Source organism: Idiotropiscis lumnitzeri, chromosome 2, assembly GCF_059441095.1.
Source record: "Idiotropiscis lumnitzeri isolate Australia: NSW breed Sydney's pygmy pipehorse chromosome 2, RoL_Ilum_1.0, whole genome shotgun sequence".
In the NCBI taxonomy this organism is placed as follows: Eukaryota; Metazoa; Chordata; class Actinopteri; order Syngnathiformes; family Syngnathidae; genus Idiotropiscis; species Idiotropiscis lumnitzeri.
Window position 1 is genome coordinate 19,966,544 of NC_142392.1, and position 16,254 is coordinate 19,982,797.

General features: G+C 40.1%; 2 protein-coding genes across 2 annotated transcripts in view; one reads left to right on the forward strand and one right to left on the reverse strand.

Annotated features, from left to right (window-relative positions):
* The window catches only part of LOC148341911 (uncharacterized), a 51,682-nt gene extending 43,066 nt beyond the window's left edge, over window positions 1–8,616 (reverse strand). The window contains exons 1-3 of the mRNA XM_088287989.1: window positions 8,601–8,616; window positions 1,305–1,682; window positions 367–1,220 (exon numbers count right to left, since the gene is read on the reverse strand). Of these exons, the coding sequence (XP_088144115.1) occupies window positions 367–1,220; window positions 1,305–1,682; window positions 8,601–8,616 (1,248 nt within the window). The remainder of the gene's footprint in view (window positions 1–366; window positions 1,221–1,304; window positions 1,683–8,600) is intronic.
* A 456-nt stretch (window positions 8,617–9,072) lies between these two features.
* Window positions 9,073–16,254, forward strand: part of LOC148341913 (uncharacterized) — an 87,928-nt gene continuing 80,746 nt past the window's right edge. The window contains exons 1-2 of the mRNA XM_088287991.1: window positions 9,073–9,076; window positions 11,231–11,329. Coding sequence (XP_088144117.1) covers window positions 9,073–9,076; window positions 11,231–11,329 — 103 coding nt within the window. The remainder of the gene's footprint in view (window positions 9,077–11,230; window positions 11,330–16,254) is intronic.

Here is a 16,254-nt window from a genome sequence, read left to right on the forward strand (position 1 = left end):
CTCACACCTTTTCCATTAAGTACGATGAAAAAGACAACTAAAAAGCATAATGTTAAAAAATGTTATTCCAGGCAAAGGCAATTTATTTTATTGACATGTTTGATGTAAACACCAAAACAAATCATCATCACTCAGACACATTGCTTCTTCTGGCACAGATCACATTGGCTTTATGTCAATAAAAAAGCTTTGCAAAATTCAATAGATCATATTTTATTCAAAATCAAAATTTACATCTTACCACAAAGAGTCAGTTCCTTCAGTTTTTTGTTTTCTTTTTTTTAAGCTTCAAGGATCGCTGCTTTTCTCGCCAGCACAATTGTGACTCTCAGCACCGATTTTAGAAAAGAATTTTTTAGCACAAACGCTGCAACTGAATGGCTTGTCTCCAGCGTGTGTTCTTGTGTGGCTCGTTAAAAGCGACTTACGATAGAAACTCTTTCCACAAACTGAGCAGGAAAAGGGTTTTTCTGCACTGTGTGTTCTTGTATGATTTGTTAAAGTTGATTTTTGAGTGAAACCTTTCCTACAAACTGAGCAGGAAAATGGTTTTTCTCCACTGTGCTTTCTTGTGTGGCTTGTTAAATGTGTCTTTCGAGAGAAGCTTTTTCCACAAACTGAGCATGAAAAAGGTTTTTCTCCAGTGTGTAATCGTGTATGTTTTTTTAAACTTGCCTTTTGAGAGAAGCATTTTCCACAAACTGAGCATGAAAAAGGTTTTTCTCCAGTGTGTTTTCTTGTGTGTACTGTTAAACTTGCCTTTTGAGAGAAGCATTTTCCACAAACTGAGCATGAAAAAGGGTTTTCACCACTGTGTGTTCTTGAGTGGCTTGTTAAATGAGACCTTCGAGAGAAACTCTTGCCACAAACTGAGCAGGAAAAAGGTTTTTCTCCACTGTGTGTTCCTGAGTGGATTGTTAAATGAGACCTTCGAGAGAAACCCTTGCCACAAACTGAGCAGGAAAAAGGTTTTTCTCCCGTGTGTTTTCTTGTGTGTTCTGTTAAACTTGCCTTTTGAGAGAAGCATTTTCCACAAACTGAGCATGAAAAGGGGTTTTCACCACTGTGTGTTCTTGAGTGAATTATTAAATGAGACCTTCGAGAGAAACTCTTGCCACAAACTGGGCAGGAAAAAGGTTTTTCTCCACTGTGTGTTGTTGCGTGGCTTGTTAAATGTGTCTTTTGAGAGAAGCTTTTTCCACAAACTGAGCATGAAAAAGGTTTTTCTCCAGTGTGTAATCGTGTATGTGTTTTTAAATTTTGCTTAAAAGAAAAGCTTTTGCCACAAACTGAGCATGAAAAAGGTTTTTCACCACTGTGTGTTTTTCTGTGCCCTTTTAAAGACAACTTTGAAGATAATGAGTCAGTGTGACATGCCCTTTCACCTTTAGTTTGCTCATTATCATCATCATCATCATCATGAGCATTTGATAATGTGTCCTCATTTTGTGCTTGTGATGGCCCCCGGTGGTCTTCATCACCTTCTGTTGTCACGTAATGACTTGAGCTGCTGCTTGGAGGCTCCGCCCCTCTCTTGTCCTCACTCTCATCCTTGTTTTCATCTTCAGTCTTTATAGGGACAACGTTTAGTGGTGACTTGTTGATCTCCTCCTCCTCCTCCTTTTTGATGTGAGTCAAGTCTGGCTCCTCTTTCACAGAACGGAGATCGTATACACTGACGTCTGCGGGACACAAAAAGACAAATTTGGTTTGGTCAAGTCAAAGTTCAGGCGGCGACTTTGTCTTATATTGTTTCTACCGTGCTACCTTGACTTGTGCCTGCTGCACACGGAGCAATGCGTGGACCCCAACTTGGACCGGACCATGAGGGCATTTCACAAAATTACGTCCTACGATGTAAACCTCCCTTTTGATGCCCGATTTCATTCCTGACATGGTCACAGACGTTTCTAGGAGCGAGCTGAAGTTAGCACACACAGGCTATCGTGTGCGTCTGATGGAACACCAGTTGTGGGACCCTAACATCAGGGATCGCGGTTAATCGCTTCCCGATTGCCCGGGGCAAGTGAAATTTGGCCACGGGCAAGGTAAAATTATGGGCAACTTGCCCGACCGGGCAAGCATTTTTTAAAGCAGCCAAATATCTTTAATTCCGACGAAAACTGTGACGTGATCTGTTTGTGTGCACTGTATGGTGATGGTTTAACCCAGACACCCCCTTATGTTATGGTTTGGTCCATTGGCCTTATCGGGGGCAATGGGCGGGCGCTACGGGGATCAGTTAGTTCAGTGAATGTCGAGTTAAAGTGGACGTCAATAAATCCCGCAGTATTGGAACTCGCTGTAGTCGCATCCTCATTTGAAGTTTGAAAAACACAACAAAAACCTACGATATTTCGGCCGAAAATTGACAGCCGGAAGTTTTCTTACCTTCTGCGCATGTTTACAAGTGGCGACGAGTTCGTTCAAATCCGAACATTTCGGATTCTGACATGACTAAAGTAGCTCGAATATTTTTAAGTAGACAATTCAGTTGTGAGTAAGGAAGGGAGTAATATTTGATTATTGGCTGTTAATTCATTAGCTCCATGATGTGACCTGACATAGTGTCAGTGACTGTGTTCTGTTTATGCTATGAAATTTATGGAGGCAGCGCCACAGGCACTGGTCTTAAAGGAATACACAAATTTCCCACACTCATAATTTACTCATGTGATTCCTCAATTAATAGGCTCCCCTAGATTTAAAATTGATAATCTGGATTGCTGTAATATCATTTTCCCAATTTAACATGCAAATTTGTTAATTATTAACATGCAGATTTGTTAATTATTAAAACTACAATTAACATTTTCAATAACTGCACAGGATGATACATGCTGTTGTGAGTAGGGTTTCATGGTTGATGATGAAAACAAGATTAATTTATGTTTATCAGATTATATGTTTATTTACATTTGTGGCGCACATTTTACAACCATAAACATTTTATTCTTAGAGAAAAAAAATTGTCACTTTCCCAAGTCAGGCAAGTAATTTGGCCACTCGGGCAAGGCAAATTTTAGTGGCACTTGCCCTATGGGCAAGCAGTTTTTAAAGTTAACCGCGAACCCTGACTAGACCTTTCTTTTCTTTATCTTCTGCACATTTCTCCCGCACTAGTCCCTCCACCCGCATGCTGAGCACCGGTTCCCCTCAAGGATGCGTGCTGAGCCCTCTCCTGTACGCCCTCTACACCTACGACTGCAGCCCGGCCCACGGCAACAACACCATCGTCAAGTTTGCTGACGACACGACAGTGGTCGGTCTGATCTCGGAAGGTGACGAGACAGCCTACAGAGAGGAGGTAAAGAGACTGACAACTTGGTGCAAGGACAACAGACTGCACCTTAACACTGCTAAAACAAAGGAGATTGTCGTCGACTTCAGGAGGAACAAGACGCTGCCGCCCCCCCTCTGCATCGAAGGCGTGTGTGTGGAGAGGGTCCACACGTTCAAGTTCCTGGGAGTACAGATCTCCGATGACCTTTCTTGGAGTCACAACACCACAGCAGTGGTAAAGAAGGTCCGCCAACGTCTGCACTTCCTGAGAGTCCTCAGGAAATTCATCCTGCACTGAGGCGGACAGAGTGAGGCTCCAGAGGACAGTCAAAACAGCGCAAAGGATTATTGGCTGCCCTCTCCCCCCACTGTCGGACATCTACACCGCCCGGTGCCTCAGAAGGGCTCTCAACATCGTCAAAGACAATACCCACCCAAACTCACACCTGTTCGACCTGATGCCCTCTGGCAGGCGCTACAGATGCATCAAATCGAGGACCAATAGACTGAGAAACAGTTTCTTTCCGAGAGCCATCTCCATTCTGAACTCTCACACACACACGAGACCACCCTAACCTCGCAAAACAGCATTGTGATGTGTTTCTATATGCCCTATTCAGTACTGAATTCCATTGCACTGTCTTCTTTATTTATCTAATTTATATATTTGTCTGTATTATTGTTGTATTGCACTGGAGAGGGGAGCCCTCTAATCTCGTTGCACACTTGAGTACAATGACAATAAAGGGATTTCTATTCTATTCTATTCTATTCTATTTACTTAGTTCCTATCATCATTTTTTTTCATTTATTTATTTTTTTTAAATACTTTTTCTAATGTTCTTTCATAGTGCGGTTACTTTGACATCTTTTAATGTCTTAATCATTATAGAGGCCTCTCGTTTAAACAATAATTGAAACTAACACAAGGACATTTTCCATGACCAATCAGCCAGCAGACCCACACGCACAAGCTCTCTTTAACGACCCCAAAAGCCCCGACCGCTTGGACACAGGCGCACAACACCCATTGTGAGTAAAAGCATCTCACCGAAAGTTCAGCCGGCCGGCTGTTGAACGCCTGCGCCCCAGCACCCTGAGACCCTTAATGGAGCAAAATGCCAAAAATGTGGTATATTTTGTTGTTGATGTGTGGGTCTGGCTCAGCTTCCCTCCGGACAGGTCGCGGAGCATGGCAGAATTGGTGATGGAAAAAGATTCTCTGACACAGTCATTTTGGTTAGAAAGAGATTTTATTCTCGTCACATGCTGATGTCAAAAGAAGTCTCCCCAAAAAGCAAAAAGGGAAAGGTGTCCCCTCTCTCCGGCCTTCCCTTCTTAGATGGAATGGCCACACCGGACATGAATATCGAAGGTTTGTATTACGATTGCTGGCATTATTTTAAACACTTACGGGACAGAAGGTCAATTATTTAATTTAGCAGGTTCATATTTACTGAATATGTTCAACATTGATAAACAAAAAGCATTTATCAAATGAAAGTAGAAGTACAGTGTATCGATAAGATTGACTGGGATTGTAGTCATGGTGTTTACTGATGCATTCATATGCTAAATTTATATGACTTAGTTTCAATGGAAGACCTCAAAATTGCACACATAGTATTTTCATGACCCACACTCTCATTCAGAACAAACAGATTCAGTCTGCTCAGGTCAAACTGATGACAAACCAGATAGCACTTCATGGACAAATACGACTAAACACATTCTCCACATAGGCCACATAGAAGATACAAACATATCAAGTTGGGGGAGGACGTCACAGGGATGCTATCTCTAATCTCGTTGCACACTTGAGTACAATGACAATAAAGGGATTTCTAATTTCTAATCAAGAAGACCCAAAAATATAATCTGATCTGGGAAAACATACACCACACAATCTGTACACTGACGAGATTACAGGGGAATGAGAGACGGAGAGACTGCCGCCTGCCTGAGAAGGTCAGCCTTGGACCTGGAACGTAGACGGGCCGGGGGAGGGAGCAAGGACGACCGATTCAACCTACATGACCCTTGACATAGAAAACCTAGAAAATGTGAGGCTGGGCTGAGATCAGCGCGCCATTTTTCGATTGGACTCGTCTGAGTACGGTTTCTCGTCAGATTAAGAAAAAGCCGCCCAGATACTATTTCCTTAACTCCAGAAATCAAAGAAACTAAAATATCGGAACTCTAATCAGTTGTTGTTGAGTCTTTATTTGACCCTTTTCTTTTTGAGTACAAAAAACGAACACGCATTGGAGTAAGTTTGGCTTTGAAGATTCATTTACGAAATGTTTCTCATTTTCTCGGTGGCTCAACTCCAACAGTGGATATAAACATACACTTCATCTGTCAGCATAGTTTTGAAACCTGATGACATGACAAACTTAATTTATATTAAAACATTTAAAAACCGGAATAAGTAAAATATTAAATAATCAGTTCATATTTTAAACTGAGAAAAACACGGAGTTTACCCCCGCTAATGGTTATTCTTTGGCATTTAATTTCTGCACTGATTTCATTTGGCATAAACAAATGTTCAGCAACCCGGCAAGTAAAAGGCAATAATTAAAAATAAAACGGCAATAACCTTGAACGATTTCCCCAAACAACTTAATGTTGTGATGCATATTTCTAACGATAGAAAGTCGTTCTTTACAAAGCAAATGAGAGTAAAACGTGTACAAACCTGCTTCGTTCTCTTCTTTTATTCCACAAAGTTCCACTTTGTACTTGGGTGTCATTCCTGCACTCATTTTCAAACGCCAATCTCAACAAATCCGCACTTGATCTCTGCTTGGCGATAACTCGTGTGCTTCTCTTTGTTCGACGAGATGAAAGAAAGATGGCATCGTTTTTCAAAGTCGCACTGAAAGGATTTCCTGTTCGTCACGAAGGCGGAAAAACAGGACACACCCCGCTGTGATATGATTGGCTGCTGGCTTTGTGGAGCACTGTCACCAACTCACCGACAGATGTCGCCAATTGCGATGCAAATCATTGTTATCTTCTTCTAAACATTGGAAAAACGTCCGATTTGAAAAAAGAAAAAACGAAAGATTTAAACCGTATGCATTTGACCAAACATTTTAGTTCCCAAATATGAACTTTACAGATGTATTGAATTTTACTTTTGTTGCTGGTTTTGTTAAAACTTCTGCCACCATGTCGTCGGTTGGATAGTATTCCAAATGTATTTCCCTATTATTAACAGTTGACATGATAAAGTGATACTTTATGTCAACATATTTGCACCTTTGCAGGGTTTTTCAACAGGTTGCGATGTGGTTGCGAATTTTAAGTGAAAATATGTCACATTTTTATTACTTAACTGTTATTGTGTTCGAAAATGATTTAGGTATTTCTTTAAGTACTTTAATATTTCATTATTCGTTTCAGTATTCATTAAACTACAATAATTCACTATTAATTTCAAGATTCATTGAACTGCTTTAGGATTAATTGAGTATTCAATGTTTAATCGTTACAGTATTTACTTTTTAAATTTTTGTTTCACCATTTTGTTCAATCTTAATCTTATGGAAAATTATGTAGCAAGCACCAACACAAGATTTTTAAAGATAAAGATAAAGATGTCCTTCAATAGTCCCACAATGGGTAAATTTACAGTGTTACGACAGCAAAGATATAGATCACACAGAGGCGGTGGTGCAATGTAGCCGTTAATGTATAACATTAGCAGCAGACATTCAGAAAAAGCAAACCTATGCGAATATACACAGTATATACGTAAACACACAAATCCCCATGTGTATATACACACTTACATCCCACAACATTTACAAGTGTAAGGAAACACTCCGAATGTCTGTCTATGGTACAGAGGGAAAATTAATAAAATGCTGCAATGATAAAAAATACTGCTGTCATAACCCGTGTCGGTCATGTCAGTGTTTTTGTTATTATTTTCTTCACCTTCCTGCCATGTGCTCATTCTGTTTATTTAGTCAGCTGAGTGGGACGTTCCCTCCAGCACTCGTTCCCCACCAGCCACGCACCTGTTCCCCGTTACCCTCACACACCTGATGCCCATCTGCTCCCCTAATTACTGGACTATTTGAACACCTCACTCCGACAACTCATTGGCGGTGCATTGCTCCGTTACGGACTGTCAAGATCGCTCTCTGAGCTCGTTCATGCCCTTGTCCGCGCCCACTTACGGGACAGAAGGTCAATTATTTAATTTAGCAGGTTCTTATTTACGGAATATGTTAAACATTGATGAAACAAAAAGCATTTATCAGATGAAAGTAGAAGCACGGGTCACAAGAATAACTGGGATTGTAGTCCTGTTTTCTGATTTATTATATTTTTCTCATGCTAAATTTAGAGTACTTAGTTTAAATGTGTGAACTTTTTTGAAATTTTGGGTAGTGAGAACAAATTTGCACACATAGCATTTCCATGACTTGCATTCACAGCACTTCATGGACAAATACGACGAAGCACATTCTCCACATTGGCTGTAGAGATGCAAACATACCAAATTGGGCACTGGAGGACTCACATAGACGCTATCAAAAGAAAAACACATTCCGAAAAAAAGAATTGGAGATCAGAGCACATGCACATATGCATGGACACACACAGACACTTACATACACCTGCATATACACGTGCACATGCACACCGACAAGATTCCAGAGGAATGCCAGAGAGGAGAGAGACGGAGAGACTGCCCGCCGGAGAAGGCCAGCCTTGGCGTGCCAGTCTTGGGGACCAGACGGGAATCAACTATACAGACGATGACTAACCTGGGGAGGACCTTCCCTTGGACGTGGACCCGTGCCGTGGGAGGGAGCGAGGACGACCGATTCAACCTACATTACCCTTGACATAAAAAAACTCCTATAAAAACTGAAGCTGGGCTGAAAGATGGCGCGCATTTTTCGACTGTGCTCGCCCGAGTGCAGTTTTCTCGTGAGATTAAGAAAAAGCCGCCCAGATATCTGTCTTTGTACTATTTCCTGAACTCCAGAAATTGAAGAAACTAAATATCTGAACTCTAATCAGTTGTTGAGTCTTTATTTGACCCTTTTCTTCTTGAGTACAAAAAACAAACACACCCTCCCGCGACCCTGTACAGGATAAGCAGTGTGGATAATGACATGACATGACAAATATTTGTCCTATTGTGGCGGACATTACGACCATGCCTCTGACCCAGTAGGCATCCCGGGTGGGGGCGTATTCATGTGAATGTTGTGGGCGCCAATTTCTGATTGTCCTTCAGTTGTTGTTGGCAGTCTTGGAAAAAAGACGTGTTCGTAGTCAGTCGTGTGTACTCATTTCAACTGCCATACTGTCATCAATATTTGCACAACAGAGTACTGAGTTTCGAGATCCTCACTATAATAGTTCTCAAAATTATATTTCTTATCAATTTATCTTAGTTAAGGGATATTTTATTGACAATCTAATCTCAATCTACAAAGGCAGAAAAAAAATTGGTGGTGGGGGGGAGCAAATCTTTTTCTTCTTGGTAGGGACGGGCGTGAAATAATAGAGAAGCACTGCTAGTATATGCAGACATTATATTCATACAATCTAGCAGCCCGAGTGAACCACAGCATTGTTGCAAGTTCGGTCGGAGAAACGGAAACGTCCCACTGCTGTTGCAGCGGCGGCTTCTCGGGACAGAGGCGGAAGTGACGTAGGAGCTGAGTCGCCAATGTGGCGTTAATTTAATTATTTTGTTATTTTTTGTATCAACCGAATTTAAATATTATATAAAATATATATTAAAATAGAACATCCATGGGTAAAACCAAACACAGAGGCAAAGAAAGATATTTGAAAAATACGCACTTGAAGCATGACGTCATTAGCAAGCGCGCAGCTTCCGAAGGGCCTCGACCACAAAATTAATTAACAACAAGAAAAGCAACAAGATATTGACATTTTTGAATGCCTTTTTCCTTTAAAAGCCTTAATTACATATATCCAGAGACATTGTTCCTGTTTTACTGTGTATTTTTATTTTATTTTATTTTATATTATACATTTTTTTCTACATTCATTACCCTTCGTTGTGAATTCTATTTAAGGATGAAAATGTATATGTTAGTTTAATACCTGAAGTGAACTTGTGATACTGTTGTACTGTCTATTCAAAATGTTCAATAAAGTTTGTTCAAAAAAAAAAAAAAAAAGGGCCTCGACCACATCCACCGACCCGTCCACACCGAAACAAAAACACCCACCGCTAAATTCTTCTGATTTAGTGTAGAACTGACTGTACATTTCTCACAGAATGTCCAGTGCTACTCTAAAGGACTACGATATAATTCATCAAGTCTTTGTGTCCCGATAACCTCATCTTCGCGCGTTGATGCTTTTCGGCGTAGTTAGCTTAGCTTCTTAGCTTATCTTGTTAGCTAGCTAGCCGCTAACGAAAAGAGGCACACGAGTTTTCGCCAAGCAGAGATCAAGTGCGGATTTTTTGGAATCATCATTTGAAAATGTGTGAAAGAACGACACCCAAGTACAAAGAGGAACTTTGTGGAATAAAAGAAGAAAACGAAGCAGGTTTGTCCACGTTTTACTCTCATTTGCTTTGTAAAGAACGACTTTCTATCGTTAAAAATATGCATCACAACATTAAGTTGTTTGGGGAAATCGTTCAAGGTTATTGCCGTTTTTTTTTTTAAATATTGCCTTTTACTTGCCGGGTTGCTGAACATTTGTTGATGCCAAATGAAATCAGTGCGGAAAACGTTTGCCAAAGAATAACCAATAGTGGGGGGTGAACTCCATGTTTTTCCCAGTATAAAATTTGAACTGATTATTTAACATTTTACATTTTCTGGTTTTTATATTTTGTTCAAGCAATTTCTTACTAAAAATGTGCACACTGCCGCGAAAAGGTAAATGGCGGTTGATCAATTTTAGTGAATAAAACACAAAATATTAAGTTTTTAAAAAAAAAAATCAAGTACGTATTGGTATTATTTATTTATTAACTTTTTACTGGCTCGGTCAATGAACCTCGGGTGGCCCTGCACTGTTCTGTGCACGTGTGCATAGTTTCACCTCATCCAAACAATTAAAATACATTGAATGCATCCACCCAAGGTTGCACGGATCTTATCAGTGAACAAGCGCATGCTGCAAGGAATCCATCTGCATCTTTGTCTTACTATGGGCTTAAAAAGGGAGTATGCCACAACCCCCTTTTCTACCAACAAGGCCAGGAACATTTATTTCCTGGTAATAAAGTTCCTGTGGCCCAGGTGGTTTGCATCTCCCCCACAAGTCAAAGTTCTTGATAATTTATGCAAATGTCAATGATGATGTATCAGTGGGAGGTCTTGTGTTCCTTTATTACTCATTACTGACACCCTATGGCTGTTAAGCATCATTGCAGTTCCAAAATAATTCAGTGAACTCTTAAAATATTATGGTGTATCTTAGTTGAATTATAATACATATTCCAGAAACGTCTGTGACTATGTCAGGAATGAAATCGGGCATCAGCTGCAACGTGCTTCCTTTTTAAATGCTCGTTGAGCACAGTTGTGCTGCGAAAGGGAGGTTTACATCATAGGACGTAATTTTGTGAAATGCCCCCATGGTCCGGTCCAAGTTGGGGACCACGCATTGCTCCGTATGCGGCAGGCACAAGTAAAGGTAGCACGGTAGAAACAATATAAGACAAAGTCGACGCATGAGGTTTGACTTGACCAAACCAAATTTGTCTTTCTGTGTCCTGCAGACGTCAGTCAAAACGATTTCCTTTCTGTGAAAGAGGAGCCAGACTTGACTCACATCAAAAAGAAGGAGGAGGAGGAGATCAACAAGTCACCAGTGAACGTTCTCCCTATCAAGACTGAAGATGAAAACAAGGATGAGAGTGACGACAACAAAGGGGCGGAGCCTACAAGCAGCAGCTCAAGTCATCACGTGATAACAGAAGGTGATGAAGACCACTGGGGGCCATCACAAGTACATAATAAGGACACATTATCAGACGCTCATGACGATGATGATGATGATGATGATGGGCAAGCCAAAGGTGAAAGGGCATGTCACACTGACTCATTCACTTCAAAGCTGTCTTTAAAAGGGCACGGAAAAACTCACAGTGGTGAAAAACCTTTTTCTTGCTCGGTTTGTGGCAAAAGCTTCTCTCGAAAGTTTCATTTAGTAAGGCACACAAGAACGCACAGTGGAGAAAAACCTTTTTCTTGCTCAGTTTGTGGCAAAAGCTTCTATCAAAAGTTTGATTTAACAATCCACACAAGAATGCACAGTGGAGAAAAACCTTTTTCTTGCTCAGTTTGCGGCAAAAGCTTCTCTCGGAAGTCTCATTTAGTAAGGCACACAGGAACGCACAGTGGAGAAAAACCTTTTTCTTGCTCAGTTTGTGGCAAAGGATTCTCTGAAAAGGGACATTTAACATATCACACAAGAAAGCACAGTGGAGAAAAACCTTTTTCCTGCTCAGTTTGTGGTAGACGCTTCTCTGTAAAGTCAAATTTAACTTGTCACAAGAACACACACTGGAGAAAACCCTTTTTCTTGCTCAGTATGTGGCAAAAGCTTCTCTCATAAGGCAAGTTTCACAAAACACACAAGAACACACACTGGTGAAAAACCTTTTTTCTGCTCAATTTGTGGCAAGAGTTTCTCTCAAAAGTCGCATTTACGACGCCACACAAGAGCACACAGTGGAGACAAGCCATTCAGTTGCAGCGTTTGTGCAAAAAAATTCTTCACTCAACGTAGTGCTGAGAGACACGATTGTGCTGGTGAGAATTGCAGCAATCCTTGAAGCTTAAAAAAAGACAACAAAAAAATGAAGGAACTGACTCTTTGTGGTAAGATGTAAATTTTGATTTTGAATAAAATCTGAAAAATTTAATTTTGCAAAGCTCTTTTATTGGCACTAAGCCAATGGGGTCAGAGCCAGAATTATCAATGTGTTTGTGTGATGATTTTTTTGTGTGTTTACATCAAACATGTAAATAAAATTAATTGCCTTTGCCTGGAACAACATTTGTGAACATTATGCTTTTCAGTTTTCTTTTTAAACGTACTTAATGGGAAAGGTGTGAGAAGAAACTGTGCTTATGAAATCGGTGCCTTCCACAATCATCAATAAAATCACTTGTTCCACTTGCTCAACTGGCCTTCATTACGCTGTGTGAAAAGGTGAAAAACTGAACTCGAAGTTGAACTATAAAAAGAACCAGAAAGAGAAACGCAAATCGTCTCAGTTTCTCTCAAAGGTTTTGGTATGTCAGGAGTTGGCAACTTGATGGCGACTGGAGTCAGCGCTGGTTTTCTCGCTGTGTTTGGCTGGCTCGTATATGTATGGTCCATTGAACAAAACTCAAACTCTTCAAATATCCCCTCACATACATTTAATATTTCCCTTTCTGAATAAATTTCTGACGGGCTAAAATCACTTTCTAGGTTGAGCTCTATTAAGTGTGTGGGGTTTGTTGCTAAACAGAATCTCACTTCGGAAAAACTATAATTTTGTCAAATATACTAAATACTTTTTTCATGCTATATTATATTTTTTATACTTTGTATTAGTTATATAATTAAATAGGGAAATATTAAAATTGGAAACCACATACAGACTTAATTCAATTAATAAGAAATATCAAAACATTTTATAAATATTGAACTCATTGAGAAGAGTCCCAGTATTGAAATAAATATTGAAATATAAAAAATACTTATGTATTAAATTATTTCAATAACCCGACCCCGGATGAGCGGCAGAAAATGGCTGGATGGATGGAATAATTTAAATTGCATACATATTCAAATGAACAAATATGTTAAGAAATATTCAAGAGTGAAATGAAAAAGTTTAAATTAATATTGATATAATTTCACATTATAATAATTGAATAAATATTGTAGTATTACATCAGCAAGCTTAAATATACATTGAAATACATTTTTTAAAAATTCATGTTTTTTTTAAATGGCCTAATATAGATATGGGAAGTAAATCTCTTTATGAAACTATGAAGGGACTGGAGCTCACAGAAGTGACCAGTCTTGGTTCTGAAGTTCCGATGTAACCAGATACTGCCCTGAGAGAAAATAGGCCTGAGCATTGTTTATGGTGGGGGCAATTCTCTCGCCAGGTCAGTGACCTTCCAGGGTATGAGAGTAATTTAAGGTGGTCACGAGTAGACTGGTCGTATCAAAGGGGAGACGCATCTGCTCCCCCTCTGGGGGACTTTTGGAGGGAAATCCCAAAGATTAGCGTGATGGGAATGCATATGCAACAAGGGAAAATTAGATATTCATGTCCTATTTGGACATTCCCTATAAGAAGGGAATGTCTGAGAGGGGGCTCGCACGTTTTTGGGGAGACTTCTTTTGACATCAGCATGTGACGAGAATAAAATCTTTCTTCTTTCTTTTGTTCTTTTCCATCACCAATCCAGCCTTGCTCGGCTGCCTCTCCTGAAGGCAGCAAGGACCCACACTTCAAAGACAAAATATACTACATATTGAAAGAAAAATAATACTCAAATATTGAAATAAGTATAGAATTGAAAGAATAAACAACAAAGAAATAAATACCTCCTGGAAAATATCATTATTTTCAACATTTGTCAAAGCACAAAATTTCGATCAGATTGAGTTCTTTCTTGCACATTCTTAAACAATCATAATTTTTTTACTTTTACTTTTTAAGTTACTTCAGTGCATTTCACACCTGAGCCTTCAGGGAATTCCTACTTCGTCCTACTTGAATGAATCCACATCAAAATATCATCATTTATGACACCACGGCTGGACAAATAATATCCAGAAACACACTTACGCACCACTGAGTGAGTGTTGGACGATATAGCTTCTCTTGAAAGGTCCGACTTGAAAATGTCCTTGCAAGTGGATCTGAAATTAAATCCACACTTTTCCCTCCTTCGGCCATTGTGGTTTAAAAAAATCAAGAATATAGTGTATTAGTCACGGTCAATTGTAAGCATGGACAACTCACTCTTTGCCCAGCAGGATGTGCTAACATGCACTCGCAACAGCCCGTTGATGACAAGAGCTGATGGTCGTGAGTGATACTTTGTCCATTTAATGAGCGTATCGCCTGACAAGGCGCTTTGTTTGTTTCGGAAAAAAATTGCGACTTTAAAGTGCGCCTTATGACTGCGAAAATACGGTCATTTTAGTTGTCCAACTTGTAAAATGGAAAAGAAAATTATGCACAAAAAGCATGAACGTGTTGAGCAGAAGGAAGAAAAAAAAGTGTCAGGTTTCGCCGTTCGGCGAAGAGGTGGGTGGACCCAAAGAGCTAGGAAGCAGGAGAAGGGTAAACTAAGGGAGTTTATTAAATAAATCTAACGAGGACAAACAACGGGGCGTGGACAAACAAACGTGGCAGGATGAAAAATAACAAGGACGCAACCAAAACGTGACTAACAGAAAAGGAAGACGAGGAACATAAGCCGGGGGCAAAACGCTGAGGGGCGTGACGGGAACGAGGACGTGAACAAGAGCATGAACTTGACAGGAACAACCGTGGTCGTGGAAGTCCGGAAAGTGCGGCAGCAATTGCATAGGGCAGGCGTAGCAGGGGCAATGTTCCGACACTGAGTTGTTGGGATGAGGTGTTTATATAGTCCAGTCATTAGGAGTGCGGATGGGCATCAGGTGTGTGAGCTGACGGGGAACAGGTGCGTGGCTGGTGAGGGCGAGGTGCTGAGGTGAAACGCCCCTACTCAGCAGATCAAAACAATAACAAGTGCACATGGCCGGGAGGTGAAGAAAACAATAACAAAACCGCATGAACATGAAAACAATAACAAAACCCCGGTCATGTCCGACGCGGATCATGACAAAAAGGGAGAAAGCAGTAAGTCTTGTTACAAACATTACTTTTTCAGGACGAGTTGTGGTAGCAACGGAGGATCACGTGACGTAAAAAACAAACATAAAAAGTGTGTGTAGAAGGAGTTCTACATCAACATGCGTTTTACTTATTAGTCCGCGATACACTGACACAATTGGACTTTAATACAGAATCAAAAAGCAAGGGCGAATTTACACAAATGTCAAAACTTTAAAAGAGCGCATTGTCAGTGATAAGCAAAACATTGCCAGAGCCTTAAAGCCAATAACAGACGAGTAAATGTTTTTATAGAAGTGTGTAATTCTTTTTGTAGCATGAATTGCAAATTACTCAGAAATCACACAAGCATTGCTGGACATCATTTATGACCAGGCAATGACATTTGCGGAAGAGAAAAATTGTTTGAACACTTAAGGCTGACAAAGCTTTTGAACTTGTCAAGCATGAACTCATTGATTACGATGTGTTAGCACTACCAACTTGATATTTAACTGCTAAATTGAGTCATGGAAATTCCGATGTCTCAACAGGAGGGATTGATATCCATACTACAGCTAGGACAACAAACCTTTTTAAAATTTTTGTAGATCATGTTTAGTGTGTAGTAAACATAATTTTCAAGTGAATATGAGACCAAAAAGGAGATTGTATGGACAAAGCATCTTAACGCACTACCAAATTAGTATGAGCATTGAGCAAACAGTGACTGCAAAAAAATGGCTTCATGGACATGTGTTGCTGCAGAAACACAGGAAAGTGAATCCATTTGCATATTAGTCACAATAATTGGATCCCGTGGTGAGAGCCACGTCAGAGTGTGTTCAAGCAGTCTTCACTGCTGCTTCAGGAATTAAAAAATTACATTCTTGTCCACCACATTCACATTGCACGGCGACCTCATTGTCACAGGGACACATTAAACTGATAAGGTGCGGTGCGTTTCAGCCCAGCGTCACTTTTTCTCGCACCACTAGAAGGCGCCACACGACTGTGGAAGCCGCTCCAAATTATCACCAAACCGTGACTTGACCTTATGGACACTTTTTCTTTTTTTTTAAGGACATTTTTCTCCCGACTGGAGGAACATTTTTTGTTTTGGG